This window comes from Cariama cristata, unplaced genomic scaffold (genome assembly GCF_000690535.1).
Source record: "Cariama cristata isolate BGI_N322 unplaced genomic scaffold, ASM69053v1 scaffold2597, whole genome shotgun sequence".
NCBI classification, from domain to species: Eukaryota; Metazoa; Chordata; class Aves; order Cariamiformes; family Cariamidae; genus Cariama; species Cariama cristata.
Genome location: NW_009626925.1, coordinates 1 through 26,084, shown reverse-complemented (window position 1 = coordinate 26,084; position 26,084 = coordinate 1). Strand labels below are relative to the sequence as shown.

Below are 26,084 nucleotides of genomic sequence, written 5' to 3'. Positions count from 1 at the left end.
AAGTTCCAAGTTAGTGCAGGTAAAAGCACCTGAAAGATACTGCTTAGGAGCTTGCAACATTGATAGGAAGATCCTTCTGAATATTGTCTGCATTGAAGATACTAAATCCCCAGAGATCATGCTCTAATAAAGTCTGTTGGAATCAAAAGTCCACTCCAACCTGAAAAAGTGTCTAAAATCACTGATGTTATGAACCAGGAAGGAGCTAATTGATTTCCTCCTTAACAGAACCACTGTGGCATAATTATGCTTGCTGAATGTATTATTCAGTGTGAGATCTCAACTATTATTTAAGATATAAAGACCCTTCACTGAACACAGAATTTATTTCCATATAGGTTTTACTAAAACCATATCCTTCAGAAAGAATTAATATTTTTGTATTTCCGTGAAGAGATATTTTTATCCACAACTCTAAAAAGCGACTGAAGATCAATTTAAGCCACAAATGCTTCATCTGCCAATTAATTCTGCACATCCGATTTGAGAATGATGACGAGATTTTTCTTAAGATATGCTTCCTCCCTCTCCCCCAACACAGTCACCCCATTCAAAATATGTCACCACGGGCTAACTTGCAATCGCAAGTATTAGCAGGATTCCAGGAATCCCGAACAGGAAACCTAGAAAAACACAGAGGCTACCAATAAAAAAAAACCCAAAACCTCATGAGCCACTTAATTGCGGTGATTTTGGCAATGAGCAGGGTGAGTATTTCTTAGTACAGCTTCTATTAGACTGCTCCATAGGAAACGTGACTGTGAGCTACCCCAGACAAGTCATCCAGTCTCTGTTCTCAAAAGAAAACCAACTATGCTTGAATTCATTGTACTCTTTGTCTTCACCAAACTTTCTCTTAATAGCTAACTCCACGTCAGGGCCCTAAACCACACCAAGGGGCTTCGCAGCCTCTTCCCTTGCCCTCCCCAAGGGTTTCACCTGCCTGTGCTCAAGATCCAATCTGATACAGTGCAGTTTTGCAATTTTGGGTGAGACTGCTAGGAAAGGAACAGGCAGAGGTCTCATCCGGGGCCTCCATCCTTTGGCCTGGGAGTCGCATTTGAGCTCAGGCCCCTGCCTGGGGTGCACAGCAGCCATGCCTGTGCCTGGCCATGTGCCTCGCTGATCCTGCTCTTAACCCTGACCTACTGACTTGTTCTTCTGCCTTGACCTCAGACCTGCCCCATTGCTTTGGTCTGGTAATCACCAGATTCTTGCCTGTCCCTGGTCCTAATCTTCCTCATAGCAAGCTAAGCCCAGTGCTTTCTGTCTTATCCATCAGAGAGAACAGATCATCCTCTTTACATTATAACTCTTTGGTATTTGGAGTTTTTCCAAGAGTTCCAGAGAGTTTTTCCTCCTCTGCTAAACAATTACGTTCCTCATCCTATCTGTCATGCATTCTAGATCTGACAAATCCTCATGAACTTTCACATACCCAATTATTTATTATTATAAAAATTATCTCCCATTTATAATCATGTTACAATCTGTAAGATTTCCTTCAGAACTGACACATGTCCATTTTACCCTTCTGATCTACCTACCCTGCAAATCATTTCTGCCCTGCCCCAACCCAGTCAAATCTATCATAACTGAACCCTGCACTGGCTCTTTTTCAGACCATTTCAAATTGTAATCACATACAACAATGCATTTGCAAGTCTTTCCCACCTAGATGTAATCTACAGACTAAAATATGCATACCCTGTGCAGTGTACCTATCATTAACATGAATCTTTCTGGACTTTGGAAAATCTTTCCTCCCCATGCAGCCTTTCAGTAGAACAGAGTTGTCAGAATTTTCACAGCAGTAAATTACAGCCAGTTTCACAACCATCCAGCTTCTACCCTAATGACAATGCCTCTGTCTCATCATGGAAAGAATACATTTGTCACAGATCACACCCATCATTTCAAATTAAAGTCATCCATCATTCCTCTATTTTCTTCCAAGTGCATACAAGCAGTCTGTTTGAAAACTCCAACTTAATTCCTTACTAAGATTTTCTGCTATTTCTGAGACAGTGGTCTCAGAGTCAGTGCCTCAACTGTCATGGTGTATAACATGCATTGAAAGAAGGAAAGATTCAACAGAAGCAAAGATCACTAAGCTAAGCTTAGGTCACACAAACAATTTCTAATACGCAAGTAGGTAAGAGGTTCACCAACGAAATCTCTGCAATGCAAATGCTCTGAACAAGATTCTGTATGTTCTAAAATTGGGGCCATCCCATAATTTACGTACTATGTACCCAAAATGAATCTTAAGTTTAAATATCAAGACAAATGCCTCATCTAGAAAAGAAACCAAATAAAGAACAGATGTGATTTTTGGGTCAGCTCAAGCTTTTTGTTCAAAAGTTCAAGATTTCTGAAAAGGAAAAAGTCCCAAACTGTTGCATGTACTCAATTCACAATTACCTATCTTAATAGCATGATGATACAGAGGAGAAGAAAGAAAAGAACAAAAGTCGATGCTAAATAGCACGTTCCCACTGTCAAAAGCATGAGTATCTGCTGAAGCAACTATTCATTGGCAGGGAGTTCAAATACGACCAGTGGAATAAAATGTAACACAAATACATAATTATAAAACTGTAATTAGGCATGACAGGAAGAATAGCTTTTTTTTAATATTTTTTGCTATATAAAATAGTATCAAGATATTTCTTACTGTGAGTGTGCAAAGATTCTGATGAAATTGATTGGAAGAAGTTGTATACTCTCTGATTCTGCAGAAAAGCTTGCGATGTATTTGAAAATAGCTGCCTGAAATTTAAGTGAGAGTTTGTTAAACTGTAAGTAATATTCCATAGGAAGAACACAAATTATTTACTACAGTACCATACAAGAGCAAAGTAGGTAGTTCTTAAGAAAGTCCAAACACTTCAAATTGCACGTTCAGCATAAACAATGTTAAATGCTACTTTTGAGCTTTGCTGTTCAGTGCTAATGTAAGGTTGGAGTACAGCCAGTACAAGAAATGGGTATGATGAATTTTTTTTTAAAAGATATGTGCTTTTGAGCCATCCTAATTCAAACATTTTAGCCACCTGTAACATTTCATTGAAGAGAAGTTTGGACTGAGTCAAAAAGCACTGGACCTTGTATTTTAACTACTTTTTTTTTAAAACTGAGAACACATTTAATTTCCAAAACCAATTCATCTCTTCCTTAAATACACTTATTTGATTAAATACAAAGCTGAATTCACCTATAATGTCAGTATTTGAGTTTCATAGTTATCTCCAAGAGCAAAGGTTGGGATTCTCAATATTGCTCCACACTGGTCTGAGTCTGCTCCCAAGTGGTCAGTGACAAATTCTTTTAGCTTCAGGTAAGAAAAGAGCCCAGAAATGAATGGTTTTTACAACCCACACCAAGTTTTCAGTTATTGCTTGCCAGGAAGCACTATGCAGTTCTATTTTTTTTGGAGGAGGGGCATGGGAGAGCAATTATTGGCAGTTGGGCACATACTTAAGACCTCCAAATAAGTACATATTTATGCTAAACTGACACTGTAAGAAAATGAAATTTGAATACAGTAATGCTATTATCACAAGATTATTCACGTAGCATTCCAGTATAGTCACAACATATATTTGCAAATTGTAATTACAGTTCCAAAGGTTATCCTCAAACTGAATCTCTTGGGTTTGTAACTACTGCGCAATGAGGCCTCACAACCTTTCTGTATTACAATACCTTCTCTACAGACAACCTCCATTTAACATGTTTGTTCATTTAAAACCAGAATGTTTATTAGCCAAAACTGTTCGCACAGATTTAGCTTTTGGCTTGACAATCAACCTAATAAAGACAAATAATATTACAGATCAAAATAAAAGAAAACTGGGAAGAGGGAGGTTGAGGCACACAGCGGTTCCATATCTTTTTAGCTACGCTATTAAAACAAGACCCAAAGGTCTGATATGCTTGGACTCGCAGTACGTTCTGAGCAGGAGCTTGAAAAGCGGTGCCTGATTCATCACTAAGTACCCTAACTCAAGAGACACTGCCTAACCTGATGAATAATTTAAGTTGTTCTGAACAAGGGTGAACAACCCTGACAGAAAAGAACAAATGTAACAAGGTATCTGTAGCAAACAAAAAGTCACATTGCTGTTCTGAGTTACAGGATTTGACCAACATGTCCCACATCCCAGCAAGCACTCTCATCACTAAATAGTAGGTTATGAAGTATGGCCCATTTTCTTAAAAATGTGTGAGTTACATTTAATTTTATACACATGCTTCACTATTACTGTTATTCTTTCCAAATTCTGTTCTCTCACTCTATCCTGTCATAAAATTAGAACATATGCACTTTGAGTTACTGTTGCTGGTATTTCTAAATGTATCCTTGTATAATGGAGCTAAGACCCTTGCAGAAGTGCCAATCATTGCTATATAATGCTGCTCACAACAAATATTTTCATAATTGTATGATTACTTCTAAAGAAGTAATCCATTAAAGCTTAATAACAGCCTCAATTTAATGAAAAAAAGAGTCAAGAGTATCTATTTCATCACTGCCTTCTCATTTTCTTCACAAATTGTGTTTAGGCAGCAGAATTTTCACTGTTCCTTAAAAGTCATGTAGTTTGACTTCAATCACTTTTCAGGTGATGCATTTCAGGTTGTTTGCTAAAATATTTACCTGATTATGGGCTCAAGATCAGCATGCCTTCGTTCTTCCCTCTTCTGAAAACCCTGATTTAGTGCTCTTAAAATAGTCTTGTCAAATGCTTCAGAAGACAGTTCCTTTGGGAGCTGAGAAAAACGTTAATGTGAAAAATGAGTGTTGACATTTTAAAGACTGCATTTGTTCACCACCAGTCTTTATACCTTTTGGTATCAACAAGAAACTCTATTGTTCCAGTTTTAGTAAAGTAATTTACAGACCAAAGGTACAACAAATCATAATTTAGTTTTGCTAGAGAAACACTCTGCTGTAAATCCTCACATCAAATCCAGGTGTAAGATGGTTTAAAGCTCTATTTGGAAGAACAACATTCAGAATTTTACCAATACTATGTTCTTTTCCAGAGTAATTTACAGCCTTTTTTGATTTATTTCTTTAAATCTTTCACACGTCTGAAATTTTTGCATGTCTGAAAACAACATAAAAAATTACCTGGGAGGACTGAATACACTGTACTCACTATCATCACTTAGCTAGATTAAATTATTTTAAAGAAAGAGGAGTAGAAAGGAGACTGTTCCAGTTATATAATACACTAGATTTCAGTGGGTACTATTGAGATTAATCAATAGCAAGTCCTTCTCCAGTGCTATTAACACTGAAACTTCTCATGAAAATTCATTATAACTGTTTCCAATGCCAGTATTACAAAGGGAGGTCTTCTGATGTTCTAGTTCAGAAGGCAAAATTCTTGCTACTAAGGAGCATGTCTATTCTAAACGAGAAATACTCCCTAGAACAAAGATTTTTCACATTTACAGCTTCCAAAATAATGTACTTAAGTACATTAAAGCTGATCAAATTTCTTAATTTATATTAAAAAAGGTTTTTAATTTTGGGGCCATTAAAAGTAAATTGCCATAGCAAAAATACTTCTTCCTAAAGTTCAAAGCTATGGCTAATCTGGTTAACATCTGCCATTAGTTATGATCAACAGCACTAAGTAATTGACACTAGAGCAGCATCTTCCTCTTGCATATCTGGAATACAGCCAATCCAGAGTGCCAGCTGGATACTACATCCTGTTAGTGGTACAACAGCAAAGCACTGTGTAGTTCTTTCACTGCATGAAGTGCTACTAATAGAGAGACACTATGTCTAATGTAGATAATTGCTTGGTAACATACATAAAAGGAACTTCTGGAATCCAGACAGACAGGTGCTGTTAGTATTAGATTAGTACAGTGCTGAAGCACCTGACGCATATTAGATACAACACCAGAAAGAAGTGCTAAAAGCAGCTCTTCTTAACTGATCCCTTTGGCTTTAATATACACTACTGAGAAACTCTGACTGAAGAATCAGTCAGTATTAACCAAAAGGTACCAAAAATCTACTGCAGAAGCATGGGGATGAGCAACTTTCCTGTCCTGGTGTTTTGTATTTAAATTTGTCTCTGGAAACAGCCACAACTTTTTTTTCTTTAAAACTTTCATTAAAAGGAATTCAATTTCTTCTGTAGTTAAAGATTCAGTTATACGAACACAAGATTAGGTGCTTAACTTATCTTAACTTCAGGTAATGAGGTAACAGCCTTGATACTTACAAGCTTATTAGTCCTTCCACATATGTGGGTAATTTCCTATATGCAAAGAACTTTTTATGCTTATCACCTAAGAGAAGGTGCTCTTCAAACATAAAGCATCCAAAGTTATCCCATTTACTACCTTAGTTTTTCCCGCCAATGTTTCTGAAACAATTTTTACAGTTACCTTGCTCCTATCACCCACAACCTTGGAATTTCCCCATCAAGTATTTTGACCATTCTTTCTTGTCCCTAGGGAACTGAATGTGTTTATTTAACAATGCCATGCAGACTGGAAATAACAAAAAGCCAAAATGCAAGTGTGTACAAAGTGGACAGCATTCATACTTCTATGGTGCTTTTTAAAGCGAGGTATAAGTTTTAACCTGCTTTATTTAACAATTCTTTCTTCTCTACTTATGGCTATCAAACCAACAATATTTTCCAGCAGTGCATATTCTCCACAGAACACCTCAGCAAGCTCGTAGCAGCCTGTGGTTGTCTTCCTCTTGTCCTGCCATCTTCTATGTATCTAGACTCTGCTGGAGCAGTCAAGCCAGCACATGGAACACTCCACATCTGAAGAGCTGCCATCAGTCAAATTGGACAGCTCTGCAACACATTTTGGATCCTGTCTGTTTTCCCAGCTCCTCCTCCTGGCAGCAAGCAGGTACTAAAGGGTCCATTTCAGAAACTGGTGTTCGTCTTTACTTTGCAGGTAAAAGAACAGGAGGCATGCAGTTGAACACTCATCCCAGACCTGCACGGGATCCCTATAGCACAGTCCTGCTTTTAGGGTTCTCTTCAGGAGCAGATGCCTGTACCTTATGTTGTGGGACACCTCATCTGCAGCCAGACATGCCATCCATAATTCAAATCCTCACAATTCAAGCTCTAGGAACTCTTGGAACTAGATATTCCAACTGGGATAAAGCAACAGTGAATACTCACTGCTTTATTTCTACAAGACTGGAAAACATAATGTTGATAACTGAAACAGTGAACAAGACAATGACCTTTGTACAGTAACTGGTTTTCCACTTGCAATTAACAGTGCAGTTAAGAACATCAGATGCCATCAAAACATGCCCAAAACAGATCTTTCATTACTGCCCTGAACCGTGAGGAGCTTAAATACAGAATTTCCCAGAATAGGTGGAACCCAAAATATTAGGCACTGGTCACGAAACACACAGTTTGAGGTCACCACACTCATGGGGTCTACATGTGGCCTATGCACACAAATGCCTTCCCTGCTTGGGGTGTGGGGGGGCTGATGACAACTTAAGAGAACATTTACTTGTTTTAAACACACACACATGCACAAACAGTTGCTAGACTTTCCCCACATTTAACTCCTTGTGACAGTGAATGTGCCCGCCTTTGTACTACTGAAGAATACAACAGTAAAATAAAAAACTACTATGTTCATTGCTCTGCCTCATTAATTAAAAACAACAAATGATACTCTTAAAGGTAATTCTAACAGGGACACCAATAAGCAAACAAGCAGTGCGTGTACTTGTACAGTAACTCTGTGTGAAATATTAAAAAGTCATCTGCTAGTTTTATGTTACTTCAATTAAAACTGTAAGAGCAATTTCAGGTGAGACAAACGATCTCCTCCTGGGAAACTCCCCAAACATTCTACTGAGCTTCTTCATCTGTCAAGCTGCTCCACCACAATATACATGATTTAAATGGCTAATACAATTGTGAAGTACAAAAATCTGGTAGCATGCTTTCGTTTCTCTAATTACATCCCAGAAATTACACCTCTCCTGGACTACTTCTAAAATTATAAACCTATTGTGTAAACACTAATTTTATATTTCAATACATACTTTTAGCAGGAATTCCTGAAGCTCCTGGTGTGTTTTTGTTACACACGTTACCGAAAGATCGGACCAGGTTACCTAGTAAGGAAGGAAAAGGGAATGAGGGAAGTTTCTTTTTCCAAATATCATACCAGTTAGCTGATCATAACATTTCCATAAATTTGATGATCTCAGTATAAGAGTTAACACTTGCAGATGAGTAAATACCAGGCAAAACAGGGATAATGGTGTACTTTTTCAAAGACGTATACTAATTTTGAGGGTACATTTTAAGATCACCTTCATGTTATTTGTGGCTAAAGGGAGTATGAAGAAATTCAGGTGAACGCAATGAAGACCCTGAAGATTACTGACTCAGAAAGAAGCCAGGCAGAAGGTTCTGTAATTGCAGGACTTGTATCAAAGAGACATCGTTAACTGCCAAAACCAGGTACCAGAGAAAAGAACTGTAGGTCAGATATACTGGATTGAGCTCTCACTGCCGTTATCATGAGCCAAAACAAAAAAAGAAAAAAAAAAACACCTCTGTTAATATTACCTGTAAAATAATTTTATCTGCCTCAGGCTTGAATCTTACATGGTCATACAGAAGCTGTTGCAGGGTACAATTCATAAAAAGTACTGCAAGTTGCTAAAGAAGTTACTCAAGAATCAGACAGCATTTTGGTATATGCTTGTATAAAATTTCAGTAGCTTATTGTCCCAACACAACATGCAAGTAGTAAAACAGCACCTTCACATGCATATTTTGAGAAAAAAAAAAGGAAGTAAGCTTGGTTAGATGAGTGCTGCCTGGCTTAAAGCCCACTTCTGGGCTTAAGATTCCCATTACATGCATGGGAAGATTCTGTGTAATGGGAGTGGACATGACAATTATAAACATTCATTTACTCCCAGGAGTTGATAGAATAATGGCAACTACCAACTGCCTTCAACTTAGTTCCCAGAAACACCAGCTACTCTTGGTGCCCTCAGCTGGGACGCCATGACTGTAATTGCTGTTAACACCTTAAAAAAGCAGTGTCTGGGCAAGCACAAAATGATCTGCAGTGAGGAGCAGAGTATATACCTGCACAGATGAGGAGAGGAAACTCTTTCCTAAAAGAACTGAGGTGGAGGAGTTTCAAGTTTACTCAAATACTTCCCAGAATATCTCCACATTCCCCCTTTAACAAAGAAATTCAAAACCACTGTCAAATCCGTCTACGTGCTAAATTTTCAAAATAGTTTTGTGACTGTAAATATTAATAATCCATATGAGCATTCTGTACAAACCTCTCCTATCTACAGTTGTATTTTACCTAGTACTCAGTTCGCAGACTATTCAGACAAAAGATCTACGACAAGGTTGCAATACTTGGGCAAGTTAACCTTTAAGACTTTGAAGGCTACATTCCACATTACTGTCCTCAGCAAAAGACGACTGCAGAATTTTTTGCAAATTTCACCTTCAGACATGATCAACAAGGTATCTGTTTGCTACTACTTTACCTCAAAACCAGAAATAGCATACATGCCAATTTAATTTTAAGCTTCTAGTAATGCCAGAAAAGACAAAATTCTATAATTCACATCCATTTAGAGAATACAATATCAAACTTTGGGATCAACACATCAGTTTTCAGCTCAAAATGGCATTTTTTTAAGGTCATCTCTTCAAAGAGCTCCCATGACCCATGTCAAATGTTGATCCAGTTGTAATGTTTGATCTAAAACATTCTTTTGTTGGGGGAAAAAAGGTAAAATTTAACTCTTATGTTCTAATCTGGTATACTACCAGACTCGCATGTATTGGCCAAATGACTCATAATGTTGGTCAGTCCTTGCTAAGAAAATTACTGCTTTGATTTAATTAGAACACCACCACCAATGGCCTTAGCAGCTATTAGTTAACACCTACAGCCTTTAATACCAGACCTCAATACTGAAAGCTTCTCTTCCAAAGTGGTAAGCAGCATTGTTTCAGTTTTGTTTAAAATTAACTCACATTATTGCTTTACATGATGCCTCTGGCTATTATAATACATGAAGACTATACCAGGTAGGCTTTCAAGTTTGTTGACATTTGTAGGTTGTTTGTTTTTACCTTAACAAACAAACAAGCCCCAAAACAAACCAACCAAACAATCCCCAGATTTATCGAAAACCACAGGAGCCATCCTCTTACGGTAAACATTCATGAAAGAGATCTAAGACGACTGTATGACTCCAAGCAATATATACAGCTGCAGACACAAGAACTGCACTCCTATGCCACTTGGGCAAACAGTCAACTAGTTTTACAATTCTTTGTAATGCTTACACCAAATTAGCAAAAGCCAAGTTTCCTGAAGTGATGTCATGCACCTGGCTATGGCTGGTGTTTGACATCTTCCCAACTTATGCCCCCAATTACAGAAAACACCTGATCTGCACACAGAATCCAAGAAAATTGTAGGGTAATTCCAAGAATCTGTGAAGACCCTAATGTAATTAAAAATTACCTTCTGAGCAGGTATTTGAAATAAGCTGTATATATCTACAATACACAGATATCATGAAGACAATTACTTCAATATTCTGGAGGTTACTCACTTACTTTGAATGTGTACTCCAAATGTTTGTCAGCCCTTTTTCTTGGTACTCCTTTCAGGGTTATCTTCTCAATGTGTACAGCTGAAAGAAAAAAAACCCACCACTTTATTGTGCACACCAATATTACAGTTTGAAAATGTATCTACTTACCTAGCCACTCTGAGAATCACCATATGCTATTTACTGACTCACACAACCCCACTCTTTCTCAGAAGCTACTTCACTACAACAAACTGCAGGGGGCAGGTGAAGCCTTGTTCTCCGCAAAGTATTTGTCTGGCCTGAAGACCGCAACCCCTACATTGCAGATCATGGGAACCTGTGCATTAGCCAACAACTTATTTAGACCGAAAGTCACATAAATACAACAATATAATCACTTTAAGTGAAAAGACTTTTCACTTATAAAAGGAAGTCAAATTGCATCTTCACGCCAAGTAACAAGCACTGATAAAAGCCAATGACAGCGCCTTCCACATCCATGTTTCTGAAACACCAAGTAGTAATGAGAGCAAACTAAGGCAGAAGAACTACATTTCTGAAAGGCACTTAAGTGGAAGGAAACACTTGGGTAAGGCCTGAAGGAGATAGAAATTAGTGTTAGCAAACAGAAAACGATGAGGGAGGTCACAGTGAGGTGTGTACAACCCTGGTTGTAACCCTCTACCTGGGAGTTAGAGCACTAGACGATCAGTTCATTTTTATCAGTTAATGAAGATTAACTATTACAAAGCAAAGCAATCTGAGATGAGCTAAAGATGCCAGACAGTAACATACGTCGATATACCATGAAATGCTGTATGTTCAGTGACCTTAACTTTTACCTGTCTGGTATAGACAAAGGCACTGTTAGAAAAAGGACTATGGCATAACTTGAGTTTTGGTGCAGTGAAGTTTCTTAACGGCCAATGTTAAAATTGATACCATCAATTGCCCCTCACTACAAGATGGACATTGAGGTGCTGGAGTGTGTGCAGAGAAAGGCAACGAAGCTGGTGAAGGGTCTGGAGCACAAGTCTTATGAGGAGCGGCTGAGGGAGCTGCGGTTGTTTAACCCAGTGAAAAGGAGGCTGAGGGGAGACCTGATCGCTCTCTACAACTCCCTGAGAGGAGGTTGTAGCCAGGTGGGGGTTGGTTTCTTCTCCCTGGTAACCAGTGATGAGAGGAAATGGCCTCAAGTTGCACAAGGGGAGATTTAGATTGGATATTAGGAAAAATTTCTTCACCAAAAGGGTTGTTGGACACTGGAACGGGCTGCCCAGGGAAGTGGTGGAGTCACCATCCCTGGAGGTATTTAAAAGACGTGTAGACGTGGCACGTTGGGACATGGTTTAGCAGTGGACTTGGCCATGCTAGGTTTATGGTTGGACTAGATGATCTTAAATGTCCTTTCCAACCTAAACAATTCTATGATTCTGTGATTCTACAAGTTAATTAAAAGTTGATTCCCATGACTCAAACCGAGAATAGTGGTTTAAATTGCCTTTCACTATATGCATATATTTAGCATACATAATTATGGAAACTAACACCATTAACATTCACAGACAAGCTTCTTTCCTAAAGAGCTTGTGTTTATTTTATACTAAACTACTGCATGTTCTCAATGCTAAATATATTCGTCCTCAAGCATAAAGAAATTTTATACACAATGTAGTACCTTCAACATCCTTAACTTTTTGTTGCTTTTTGTTGCAGGATTCATTGTAGGAAGTGATCCAACAGGTAATTACAGCATTGTTGCTGCACAGCTTTAGTTCCACAGTTTCAACAGACCACTTTAAAATCCTGTTTCCACAATCACATTTTAAATATTCTAAATGGCTAGACCAAGAAGAAATATTTGAATATACAAGCCAATGAGGCCTGTTACATCTCTATATCTATTTTGGACACAACACTTGCATTCAGGACCATTAAGTCAAGCATGTATACATGACGTTGCTTCCATTGCAAGTATAAGTCAAGATTTCTAAAAATCGTATTCATCACAGCTGAGAAAAAAAAAAGTTTTTTTGTAGCAAGGACTCTCTATCACCTAGCTATACAGCAAATACCACAAAATTATTCTGATCCTTCACTGTAGTTTCTAACTATGATAATACAAATGCCGAGAAATACTTAAGCTCTTCGCTAGATCAAATTATTCAACTATTCTGTACTTCTGTTCCTTAATTCTAGAGTGTTGCTAAAGAGAGGCTCTCTTTTGTGTTTCTAATTTCTGAATATGAACACTCTGAACTCTGTAAAAGGATTTGAAACAGGTTTGTTGTCTGTAATCTGCCATAATCTTTCTCTGTGTTTTTTTTTGCAAGGAATTAAAACTCTCAAATTGCCTGCCTTCAAAGTATAATTAAATCTCCACAGTAAAGACAAAAGGACATTTATGAGGACAAAAGGAATAGCAATAGTTTTCCCAGATTACCAGCTCTTCACTATCTGCAGGATAGGGTAGACAAATTTTGAGTAGACAAGTGATTCGCTAATCTTGTTGGAGAATAAAGGGTAAGAATAAACCTGTTTTCAATAATGCTCCTTTCTTCCAAAAGAAGGAACTGTGCTGGCAATTGCACAGAAGAGTTCTGTTTATGCTCTGAAGTCTTGTTCTCATTCACCCCATCAGAGCCAAAAGACAACTGACTTCTACGGAAAGCCTCTCACTTCTCCAAGCTACCGCTTCTGTAAAAACTCCTAATATGTGGTTTTTTGTTTGGTGTTTGGTTTGTTTTTTTTTTTTTAAGACTAATCAAATACAATAGAATCAAGCAGCAAAAGCTATCTGCTGTTTCACAGTAACTTCACATTCAGTTTTGCTTAAAAAAAATCTAAATATTGCTAATACAATTGCATTAAATGTCCTTATTTTCTCCCAAATCCCACCTCCTTTTTCAGGAAGAAGCCCATTTGCAATCATTTTCGCGCATGCAGTCACTAGTAGTTAGCCGGTAACAAGAAGGACAACTTGTTATAACAAAGAAAAGACCAAAGGCAGCAGAGAAGCTATTATACTTACCAATCATTGCGGTTTCTCATTCAGATGAACAGCAAGTCAGATGCAAGATTTCTACAACTCCAGGCAGAGTTTAGCATTCACAAAAACCTTAAAAGTGTTCCTCAAAAGAAACCTCAGATTACATACCTTCTCGCTGAGGTCTATGGGAAGCCATTGGTAGTCCATCATGAGGTGCTGTGGTTCGTTCTAGCAAACTGGTCTCATTACTTGACACGCAGTCACTATGGGAAAAGTCATTCTAAATTGAGAAGAGAAAGAAAAAAGGAAGTGTCTTAATAGAATGTATATTATCAAAGCTTGCTCTAAACAGCAGAAATTAGAAAACCAAAGTTCCTTATTTGGTATTCTACAGGAGGAAACCCTGAAGTTCTTAACAGTGGCAAAAAGGTGGTCATTCACCATTTCAGTTCTTTCTTTCTTAAATGTCAGCTGCAACCTCCAATGTTTCATTGACCTTATTTTAAAAACAGAACAAGGTGGGGGACAGATCGTGTGCCTTTAGGGTATCTCAAGTTGGACAATTCGAGATCATTAGCTCAGAACTTCAGTGCTAATTTACTGTTAGTATGAACTCTTTCAATTACTAACTTGTAAGTCATCTACTCACTACACACTAAACATTCTCCACAATTATATTCATGCCCTGTATCTTCAGCCTAGTACCTCTTCTATATAGGAAACAACGAATAACTGTTTGGACAGTCTACTAGGACATACGGTCCTAACAGCTAAATCCATGCACCTCTTCAAACATTCACAACGCAACCAGTTGCCACCAACACCCTCTCTTTCATAGAAAAAGGACAGACTGAAAACTCATCTCCCCCGACATTTGCATGTGGACTTCAAAATGACATGCCAAGAATTACTACTGTTTAAATATAGTGCATAAGGAGGGACAGAATGGGAAGTAACACAAGACAGATAACACGGACAGATAAGAGAAGAAAGAACAAACTAGCTTAACAATGATAAACTAGAGGAAAGTATTAGATGAGCATGAACTTCAAGTGGCTTCTCCAGTGAAACAAGAGCCTATATAATTTTTCTGAAATTAAGATAAAACATTAATGTATCAATTTGCATGTTCTTCAATGACCAGCTCTTGTTAAAAAAACCAAACTGATCAACCAAGCTAAAATTCAGAAATGTTTTAAAACGTCCAATGACTTTAGGTGCAACTGTTTTTGCCAGTTGACCAGCGTAATTCCATGCTTCAAGGAAATGACACGTTGCCTTAAAAATATACATCCACAAAGAACTAGGAAATACTGTAAGTTACTAGTAAGTTTCTGGATTAATCTATTTTAAGTATGGCATCTCTAATTATCTGTAACAAGTAGTATAACATATGAGCTTAGCAAGTACCTAAATGTCATCAATATGCAAATACTATATTGATGGTAGCAGCAGCGGCAGCAGCGCAGGGGCGAGAGAGAAGGTGGCTCTCTGTTTAGCACCACAAATCGACCAAACAGTGGTTTTTTATTAAGCACTGGACGCTAAAAAAGAGTGTAGGTTTCTTGGGAAAGCTTTCAAAAGCAGAAAGTTAAATAAAGGACATTCAATGCACCACGAATACTTAGCAACTGCTCTGCATGAAAACTAGAAGGTAAATAAGTATCCGTCTTATTAGTAGCTCTATAAAACTAATAAAATCCCTTGGAGAAATGGATACTTTTTGGAGTAGATGTATATTGGAAGTTCAAAGTCTGTTCCTCTCATTCAGGATGAAGACTATTGCTCCACTGAAAGACCTTCATAAAAGATGTGTAGAGGGAAAATCTAAATCTTCAGACAGTACTCTTATTTTTAAATATAGAAAGCATAAGATTCTGGAAATAACTGCCAGACTACACGTGATTTTTTTTTTTTTTCCTGAAGGACTTGTGCAACATGATGGGACAAACCAGCAGCCAAGACTAGTTACCAGGTTTGGTACAGAGGACCCCAAGACTATCACAACAGGCAGACCAGAATGAGGAAACACGGAGGTGTCAAAAGACATCGGAATCCCCTTGCAGTTTGCGAATTCTTCAGTTAACTTCTTCAGATTTGACAGATGTACCAACTAAAGCTGCTTCATCTTACTAAACCACCTTTATATCATCTACAGCATAGGTACAAACTGTGGCAACTCCTAACAATACATTCAACTCATTAGGACCCAGTAAGTATACAGGCATCAAGCCTGCCCTGGGCAAACTGTTAATCTAACTTTCATCAGTTCCATCAACAGCAGTACACAATTAGCAAGTGAACATCTATGTGACTTCAGACCGCACTACAGATGGTCTGAGGAACTGAACATTTTAGTTGTTTTATCTACATCAGTGTACGGTTTGTGTTCTACGCCGAGTGTCAGCAATTTCATGTTTCAAAGCAATCAGATTTAAAACATAGAGCATGCTTTGTTTCCTCAATTCAAAACTCACACCAGTCCCCAGTCACTCAGTAAACAATCTCAGCAAACTGATCAAAACAGTATTTCATGCTTCAAACATCTAATAAATTATGAACACAATGTCAGACATGGAATGAGAAAGGAAAATAGCTGAATATCAATGAGATCGCATTTCAACAGCTTCAGCAAATTTCCAAGTTTAGTTTAATAAAAAAAATAAATTTAAAAAGAGCAGGCTTTGGGGAGAGCCTCTTTCAGATTTCCTCAATACTCACATCAATACCATTTTGTCAGATATTTCGTAACAACTGTGGGCATAACCAAACCTAGGTACTTCATTTTTTAAGTGTTACCTAGTCATGCATTATTCACAAAACTGTTGACATTTGAGTCTTAAAGTTACCCTGTTAAAACTGTGATTCATTTAAGACTGTCCATAAAAAGCACTACTACTATAATTAACTGTCTGTGTCCAAACTACAAGTTAAATATGTTAGCTAATATGTGCTAACAAGTTTAGCACATATTTTGGTATGAGAGTGAACATCTTCCTGACATGAAATCAAACAAGCGAACTAAGACTTCTAGCGAAGATCAATGTCAATTCTCTGGCAGAGGCAAGGTTTTCCTCAAACTACAGCCACACGCTCTGCCAAAAGCAGCTTTGATATCTTTCTTCCACACCGCATACAGAAGATGACAAACATTTGGATTAACTCTGACAGAGGCTCTCAAACCATTCAATTTGTATTACTTTTCCAAGATGTCTTTTTCAACCTCTGAAATCATCAGCATAAGAGCTGAAGGCAGCACTTCATTCCTTTTAAGGAACAAGCTGAGACTTCCACCTAAACAATTACTCTTTTTTTTCTAAATTCACAAATGGATCTAAATACAATCAAATTTAAATTCAGACCTTCTTTTGCATTCAAAGTCAGGCTATTTGTTTTGATTAATGGAAAAATAAATTACAGTCTATTCTATTAAATAATTGCTAGTTAAGAAGTCGAAGAAATTGCGAGGAGTTTTTAGAAGACAGGTGTGGAAACAAGATTTACTTCAAAGAGGTATTCTGCTCAGGTCCTGTCAAAGAAGCATTAAATATTGCTGCCACACCTCCTAATACTAGAAAACTGCTTCTCACCTAGCACATACATCATCTTCGTAACAGTGTTCAAATATTTTTGCAGAGAATTATTCTAGAATGGTTACTTTTCTATTCATGGCAACATTCTGTACCAGGCGAACTACATCCACATTTGAAGGCTCCCTCTAAATTGCAAAATATTACATGGTTCAAACTTGTATTTAAACAAGTCCTGTTATCGACGATTTTATAAATCATCATAACTGTAAAAAAAGTCCATAATTTATTCACTTGAAAAATTATTCACCTAGAAAGTTAAACCAGTAGTATGTACTGTGTGCATTCCATGAATGGCAGCTTTCATAATCCTTAGTGGAAGGCAAGAGGTAGACAGTAGGGTAATCCAGGGCAGTCACAGTTTACAGCTTCTAAGGGTTGATCCTGTGCCAGCTCCAGATCCCACCATAAGCTGCATTATAACTCTTCACATTTGGTGTTAGCTACTGGGACAGTCCTGCATCAAACACTCACAAGTAACTAAAATACAAGTGGCATTGTCAGAGGACAACTCTAGCATGCAAGTGACTGGAAAGTCTAGGCAGTCTGCAGGGCCCGCGAGTATCAAGAGTGACATCGCAGGTTGCTACCTCGTGCCAGTCACACAACAAGGAGAAGTCCTTTAAAACTGGGTACACTGGCGAGGAGTTCCTGTTGGTAACCATGCTGTATAGTGCTAATTGTGCCAGTCGTTTCCTGTCAATAAAATGTATTCACACAACACATGCAATTGTAAGGTTAATTCTTGCATAAGCCTTTGTCACTGCAAGGCTTTCACACGCAAGGATTCACTGCAGCTCATAGTGCTGCTTCTAATGATTAAAATACAGTGAAGCAAGAAACGTGGGTGGCCCCAAACCAGTTGCCAGACACTTAATTTGATAATTGCACACATCTTTGTGACGGGCTACAGGATTACCTACATTTCTCCTTGAAAGCGAAACGACCTAAGAGAGCGCTCTAAAAATTGTATGCTCTTACAATCTAGACCAGAGTTTTGTATCCAAGACATCTTTCCTCACATGGTGGAAAGCAAGTACCGTATTAAAAAAAAACAAAACCAAAACACCTATCGCTTGAGATGTTTCCCAGTACTGTATCATAGAATCTTAGAATGGTTTGGGTTGGAAGGGACCTCAAAGACCATCTAGTTCCAACCCCCCTGCCATGGGCAGGGACACCTTCCACCAGACCAGGTTGCTCAAAGCCCCATCCAACCTGGCCTTGAACACTGCCAGGGAGGGGGCATCCACAACTTCTCTGGGCAACCTGTTCCAGTGCCTCACTACCCTCACGGTGAAGAATTTCTTCCTAATATCTAATCTAAATCTTCCCTCTTCCAGTTTAAAGCCATTGCCCCTTGTCCTATCACAACATGCCCTTGTACAAAGTCCCTCCCCAGCTTTCTTGTAGGCCCCTTTAGCTACTGGAAGGCTGCTCTAAGGTCTCCCCGGAGTCTTCTCCAGGCTGAAGAGCCCCAACTCTCTCAGCCTGTCTTCACAGGAGAGGAGCTCCAGCTCTTGGATCATCTTTGTGGCCCTCGTCTGGACTCGCTCCAACTGGTCCCTCTCCTTCTTGTGCTGAGGACCCCAGAGCTGAAGGCAGTACTGCAGGGGGGTGTCACCAGAGTGGAGCAGAGTGGGAGAATCCCCACCCTTGACCTGCTGGGCATGCAGCTTGTGATGTGGCCCAGGATATGGTTGACTTTCTGGGCTGTGAGTGCACATTGCCGGATCACACTGAGCTTCCGAGCTTCCATCAACCAGCACCCCCAAGCCCTTCTCCTCAAGGCTGTTCTCGACTTATTCTACGCCCAGCCTGTATTTGTGCTTGGGATTGCCCCGACCCAGGTGCAGAACCTTGCAGCACTTCACCTTGTTGAACTTCATGAGGTTCACACGAGCCCACCTCTCAAGCTTGTCAAGGACCCTCTGGATGGCGTCCCTGCCCTTCAGCGTGTTGAATGCACCACACAGCTTGGTGTCATCGGCAAACTTGCTGAGGGCTCACTCAATCCCACTGTCCACGTCACTGACAAAGATGTTAAAGAGTTCTGGTCCCAATACCGACCTCGAAGGAACGCCACTCGTCACCATCCTCCACTTGGACATTGAGCCGTTGACCGCAACTCTTTGAGTGTGACCATCCAGCCAATTCCTTATCCACCAAGTGGTCCATCTGTCAAATCCGTGTCTCCCCAATTTAGAGACAAGGATGTCATGCAGGACAGTGTCAAATGCTTTGCCCAAGTCCAGGCAGATGACGTCAGTCGCTCTTCCCTTATCCACCAACACTGTAACTCCATCATAGAAGGCCACCAAATTCGTCAGGCATGATTTGCCCTTAGTGAAGTCATGTTGGCTGTCACCAATCACCTCCTTATTTTTCATGTGCCTTAATATAGTTTCCAGCAGGATCTGCCCCATGATCTTGCCAGGCACAGAGGTGAGACTAACTGGCCTGCAGTTCCCCGTTTCGTCCTTTTTTCCCTTAAAAACAGGGGTTATGTTTCCCCTTTTCGTCAGTGGGAACTTCCCCAGACTGGCACGACTTCTGAAATACGATGCATAGTGGCTTAGCCACTTCATCCGCCAGTTCCCTCAGGACCCACAGATGCATCTCATCAGGTCCCATGGACTGTGCACCTTCAGGTTCATTAGATGGTCTTCAACCTGATCTTCTCCTACAGTGGGTGGTTCTTCATTCTCTCAGCCCCTTCCTTTGTCTTCTGCAACTTGGGTGGCGTGCTTCCAGCACTTGCCAGGGAAGACCGAGGCAAAAAAGTCAGAGTACCTCAGCCTTCTCCATATCCCGGCTAACCAGGTCTCCCGTTTCCTTCTGGAGAGGGCCCCCATTTTCCCTAGTCTTCCTTTTATCACTGACGTACCTATAGAAGCTTTTCTTGTTGCCCTTGACATCCCTGGCCAGATTTAATTCTATCAGGGCTTTAGCTTTCCTAACCTGATCCCTGCCTGCTCGGACAATTCCACTGTATTCCTCCCAGGCTACCTGTCCTTGCTTCCACCCTCTGTAGGCTTCCTTTTTGTGATTGAGTTTGTCCAGGAGTTCCTTGTTCATCCACACAGGCCTCCTGGTGTTTTTGCCCGACTTCCTCTTGGTTGGGATGCATCACTTCTGAGATTGAAGAAGGTGATCCTTGAATATTAACCAGCTTTCTTGGGTCCAGGAGTGCTTGCCTGTAAAGACAAGCACCAAACGTCTAAAGCAGAGCGCCATCCTGCTCGGAAAGATGTTGCTCTGTACAACTAATATATGTGAGCTGAGCAAACCTCAGCTAGTCTACACATGACAGATGTCTTCTGCGTTCTATTAACGTAGATGGCTGATCACAAAATGTCATGCTGGTATTGGTTTGGCAATATGTAATAAAATGTGTTATTGGATAGCCTACTAATAATCATGAGCAAGTGACTGATGCACATAAGTCTTCTGATAGTTGCACTGCACTTTCATAAAAGAACCATCCATGCATCAGCTCTGATGAGCACTAACAAGGGAAACCTGCTTACAGCAGCTGGACAGCTTGATTAGTTCTACATACCCAAATGTGAAAGCTTACTTTTCTGCAAGACTTCAGTAAACATGCTGTTAGGGACAGCACTACTTAGCCTTGCAGGCTGTGCAGATGTAAACTACAACAACTCATTCATTCATGTACAAGTGGGAAGTGGCAAACAAAACCAGATGAAAGAAGGCATCTTGGAAGAATCAAGTTCTAACTCATGATCATGAGTTATCAACCACATCACCTGTATCTCAGAGAAATTTGAGTGATGTCAGAATAATCATTAATAGATGTAGTGCCAGTTACAAGACCAAAGCCATGATTTGCTTAAAACAATCCTTACAAGCTACCACCCTTACTGCTTAACAACTGTGATACGCAGATACATAGCTATGTAGCTATGTTAGCACAAAGGCTAAACATCACCTCTTAAGAGGCAACCATCAGCTGAAACCACACCTGTACTTGTGTGCTGCTGAAGCCTCTCAATGACAGCAGTGGCAAAGAGGAAGCCTTACTCAGGACCACGTGCAACTGTATCTGCACCCTATCACCTAATTCTTCCTGTTGCTTGGATATAGGGACAGAACATTCATGCCATCTTATGCTTCAATGGAAATCCAACACACGCATTTCATACTCACAAACGAAAACATACAGGGCAGCAATGCTTCAAAACCTGTTTAATGTTGACAGCTGTTGATGCAACAGATTGTCTCTCACGCAAAATATCCACTACTGTCTTGGACAAGCTGCCAGCCAAATGCAAGATTAAGACTGAAGACAGTTGCCCAACTGACATTGCTGCTAAGTTACGCTTCAGTTTGCAAGCTCTGAACTACGCAATGGCATGGTCCGATTGCTCTGAGATGCAGAGAGCTGTCCTCCAAGACCAAGAAGAGAATCAGCCTCAAGGTCTAAGACCACAAGAATCTACCAAATAATCTCTCTTTTGGCCACAGGCAACAAACAGCTTAAATGCTTCCTTGTTAACTTATCTTTTCACACGCAGAATCAGCCTCCAGAACAATAATGCTTATTCAACATAGAATCACAGTCTGGAGAAATGGGCTGACAGGAACCTCAGGAAGTTCAACAATGGGAAGCACAAAGTCCTGCACCTGGGTAGGAACAACTACAGGCACCACACAAGCTGCAGCCTAACCACCTAGAAAGCAGCTTTGCAGAAAAGGATCTATACATGTAAAAATGTGTATATACACATCTGAAGGGAGGGTGCAAAGAGGAGGGAGCCAGGCTCTGCTCAGTGGTGCCCAGTGACAGGCCCAGAGGCCATGGGCACAAACTGAAACACAGGGGGATCCCTCTGAACATCAGGAAACACTTTTTCACTGGGAGGGTGACTGAGCACTGCACAGGCTGCACAGAGAGGTTGTGGAGTCTCCATCCTTGGAGATATTCAAAAGCCATCCGGACACGGTCCTGGGCAACCGGCTGTAGATGGTCCTGCTTGAGCAGGGGGAGGTGGTAGACAAAACGACCTCCAGAGGTCCCAGCCAATCTCAGTCATTTTGTGGTTCTGTGACCAGACATAAAATCCCAAAGCCTGACTGGCTGAGCGTATGGTTCAAACGGATCATGTGCAACTGCCCTATTAACTTGTATCTAGCAAGCTGGACTGCATAGAGAGAACGCACAGTTGCCCAAGAGTACTCTAAGGCATGTTTGTTTAGTGAAACTATTTTAAGAACTCATCTGTAAGAGGTAGCAACAAAACACTATGAGGGAGACAGAAACCTTTTGAAAAAACATCAGCTGATTCAGGGAGGCAAAGCACATCATATGACAGTTTCAGTAACAGCATATTGACTAACTTGTAGCAATGCGAAATCATGGCAGTTTTGAGACAAAGGGCATACCAACCTCTTAGTGGCATTAACAACTTCAGCTATCAAGGCCTGTGGCAATTACACTTGAAGTACCAGACTTATCAGCTACAGCAATGATTTACAGTGCTGGGGGAATACTGCACCTTGTGTTTGCTAAAAACATAGTGCGTTCTTTCTCTGTCTCACCTGCATCTGAGCTTTTAACTGGGCTTAAACCTCAGTTTCAGTCCAACCTAGCTAGTCCATGATAAAGTAGAGAACTTGGAGCTAAAGCCAGCAATGCAACAGTTCAGATGTCACTGCATAGCCAGTTGGTTGTTCATCCAACAACTCTGTATAACTTCAGTACTGCTACAATTGTTTGTTCAGTGAATACGAAAATTACTTGAACCTATTAGTTCAGACTGATAAAAAAAATTATTCCCAAAATGGCCCAGGAATGACAGAAAGATTGACAAAACATTTACCCCTTAAGAGTGGTTCACTGAAGTACAATTAGTACTGAAAAGAGACAATGCCTTCATTACTACTTTTAACTACTGGCAGAGGGTAATGTGCCATTTTTTCCAATTCCTGAACTCAAAAGGTCTAAGTAGTACAGTTTAAAAGTATGCTTTCATGTATGGCAGGTCCAAGTAACAGAAAATCTCTCTGTCATGTTCTTACCTGACTCTTAAGACACTACCCAATGCATTAAATCTTTCACTATTAAAAGTATTTTTACTTTCTTCTCCCAAAAAAGACAAGATTAGGAGGTTGAGGAAAGGCAAGAAAGCTCATGGAAGAATGCAGTTTCCAGCCAGATCTCTAACCTTGTCCTCTGCAAGCTTCGGTCTCTGAGAGTATAAACCCTTAGACTTGGAGGATACTACAGAAATTCACCAAGTCTTGGAGGAAAAGCAGGCATTTAGTATTAACTATAGTTAATGGAGAATCAACTGTAGTGTTTTCTAGGGCAGCTATGGCTAGACACTGATATTGGCAAGTAACTGCAGTAACAGAGATGTAAGTAGACAGAATCCTACAAATTTCCGTGGTTTCATAGATACAGTCATCTTACTGCTGCTGCCTGTATCCTTTTCTGCAGCTCTTTAGAAAGAGCTGAGAGTCCTCGGTACTCCAAGCCCAGCGAGATCCTGCTGTCTACAAATAAGTCAATATTGGGCAACACTGAAAACCGGACCACAGCTTAACAACAGTAATCTAAGTGCAAGCATTAGGAAGTCATGGGTGTATTTTCAATGCCCTCAGTGATCATTTATTACGTTGGAGAAGAAACTGGCATGGAAAACAGTGAGAGGATGACTAACCCTGTTATAAAGGGACTGGGCAAGGCTACAAACTTGTCTTGTCCTAACACCTCATAATTAGAACTAAACAGCTAAAACAACTGAGAGCAGCGAAAGTGTTTACTCTGCGATTTCCTGGAGCATCACCACGCAACATTTAGACAGAAGTCTCCATTTTAAGCATTGCCTTTTATCTAGTTATGACTTCCTTTCCAGAAGACTTCCAGTAATGTTTCTGGAAGTCCTTAACTCCTGTTTGGAGGCAGAGAAATTCCTGTTCAGAGACAAGGGTGTTAGGTTCACTGAGAGAGCTGGAATACAAGTTTTGCATACTGAGATAAAAAGTAAAACATTCATATTTTCCTGGAGTGTGCCACCATTTAAAAGATCTTTCCCAGGAGTAAAATGACATTTTAAATCTTTTTGTTTCTTATTTAAACCAGACTCTGAAGACACAATTTTCCTTATAGTCAACTCTATAACACTAACTAGAGTACACTGCAGCTTCAAAATGGGATTGCCTGTATTTTTGTTCCCACAGACAGATTCTAAAATTAAGTTTTACTACCTTGTTCTGCTGCAAGTGACTGAAGATCAATTATAAAAGCAGTCTTTTAATTTGTAGACAAAACATCCTATAAATAGAAGTCTACTAAGAAAAACACTCTGTAAATAGAAACTTTCCCTTTGTTTGCAAGTAGAGGTTTTTTCTCTAAAGAATCCTCTAGCCATCTAATTATGATACTCTTCAGCAAACCATCATCTCCAGGAGATTGCTTATTTCAACAGAATCTTAGTTCTATAACTGTCAAGTATGCCTGATTAAATGTTTCAGTGTCTAACGCAAGCCACATTTGTTATGTTAGCACATATTCAGACCTCCTTCAGTATTTCAGCATTCTGGTCTCAGAGCTTGGATGGGATGGAGCGAGATAAGCAATAAAGTCAAACAGCTTTCATACTGATGCACTTATTAAACAAATACAATCAACAAGAATTAAGCTGTGTGTTCTGTTACTTAAACCAATACATACAGTGGTATCAGCTGACTCTTTGCAACATTAATGCTTGTTTTATGACTATAGATATGAATGCTGCTTATTTATTCTCATACTTCAACTTTAGACCCAAAGTTCATATTCTGCACAGCTTAATGCACCAATGATTTTTTTTTCCAAAAGGTCTTATTATAAACTGCACCTTCATTTAAAAATCTGCAAATAGCATCAAGTGTTTCTACCTTAAGGAAAAAAAAAAACAAACATATTTCAGAACACTTTCTTAAAGAAACAAAAGTTTATGCAATCATAAGGCAATCCCAGCTCTACTTATCCCACTCCAATTGTCCTATCTCCTACAACTGTTGAATTTATCAGCCATTTCCAGCTAAATTTTTTAAAATGTATCACTAAGAAATGTTGAGTTCTTAAACGAACATTAAAATAGGAGACCAAAACCAGCAGTAATCCTATTAATCCTTTGTCAAGAAGCAACTTTAAAGTGAGCTCAGTCTTATCAGATGGCACAGATCCTATCCAGAAAACATAACCCAAATCATGGGAAAAGGCAAACTGCTTTATGTTCTAGTAAATCATTGACAAATTCTTTATAGATGAACCTCTCAAGTTCTACTTCTCATTAGAGCTAAATACTACAGCTCCTTGAAACCTCAAACCAAGCCATTTTGCTAGATATGCCACATGAAATAAGTAACACAGTCCTCACCCTACAGAATTCAGAATCTAAACTTTACAAATAAACTACCTGGTTCAATTCCAGGTCTGAACTCCACCACCTCTGTAGGTTGATTTCACATCACCATTGCTTGCCATAGGTGCACATTATTTTACGGGTCGTGCGAAGAACAGCTCTCCCACCCTCTTCAGACTGTTTAGAAGACATGAGCTGAGCAAGCCCGGGAGTGTTAAGTAAGGGCAGACTAGAGCTGAGCCAGCAGCCTCTCAGCACAAAACTTCTCTTGTGATTTATCTGCTCCATAAACCGGGCACATCGCAGCCCCCCTCAGGACAGGCCATGCTTGCGGCAAAGCCTTCCCGCAAAGACCCCAGGGTCTTCCCGCGCCCTAGGCCCTCCACCCGCTCTCCCTTCGGGAGAAGGGCTGCGGGATCCCCACTGTTCCGGGCAGGGATAGCTCCTCGGACCAACGCCCCGGCGGACCCGAGCGGGCGCGGCGGGGCCCCGGCACCGCCCGG

The 26,084-nt window shown here is 39.8% G+C and overlaps 1 protein-coding gene across 1 annotated transcript in view; it reads right to left on the bottom strand.

Moving 5' to 3' along the window:
• ZCCHC2 (zinc finger, CCHC domain containing 2) overlaps positions 1 to 13,892 on the bottom strand; it is a 28,253-nt gene extending 14,361 nt beyond the window's left edge. Inside the window, exons 1-5 of the mRNA XM_009704226.1 lie at positions 13,785 to 13,892; positions 10,650 to 10,726; positions 8,078 to 8,149; positions 4,664 to 4,776; positions 2,678 to 2,772 (exon numbers count right to left, since the gene is read on the bottom strand). Of these exons, the coding sequence (XP_009702528.1) occupies positions 2,678 to 2,772; positions 4,664 to 4,776; positions 8,078 to 8,149; positions 10,650 to 10,726; positions 13,785 to 13,812 (385 nt within the window). The 5' untranslated portion in view covers positions 13,813 to 13,892. The remainder of the gene's footprint in view (positions 1 to 2,677; positions 2,773 to 4,663; positions 4,777 to 8,077; positions 8,150 to 10,649; positions 10,727 to 13,784) is intronic.
• Between the last annotated feature and the right edge of the window lie 12,192 nt (positions 13,893 to 26,084).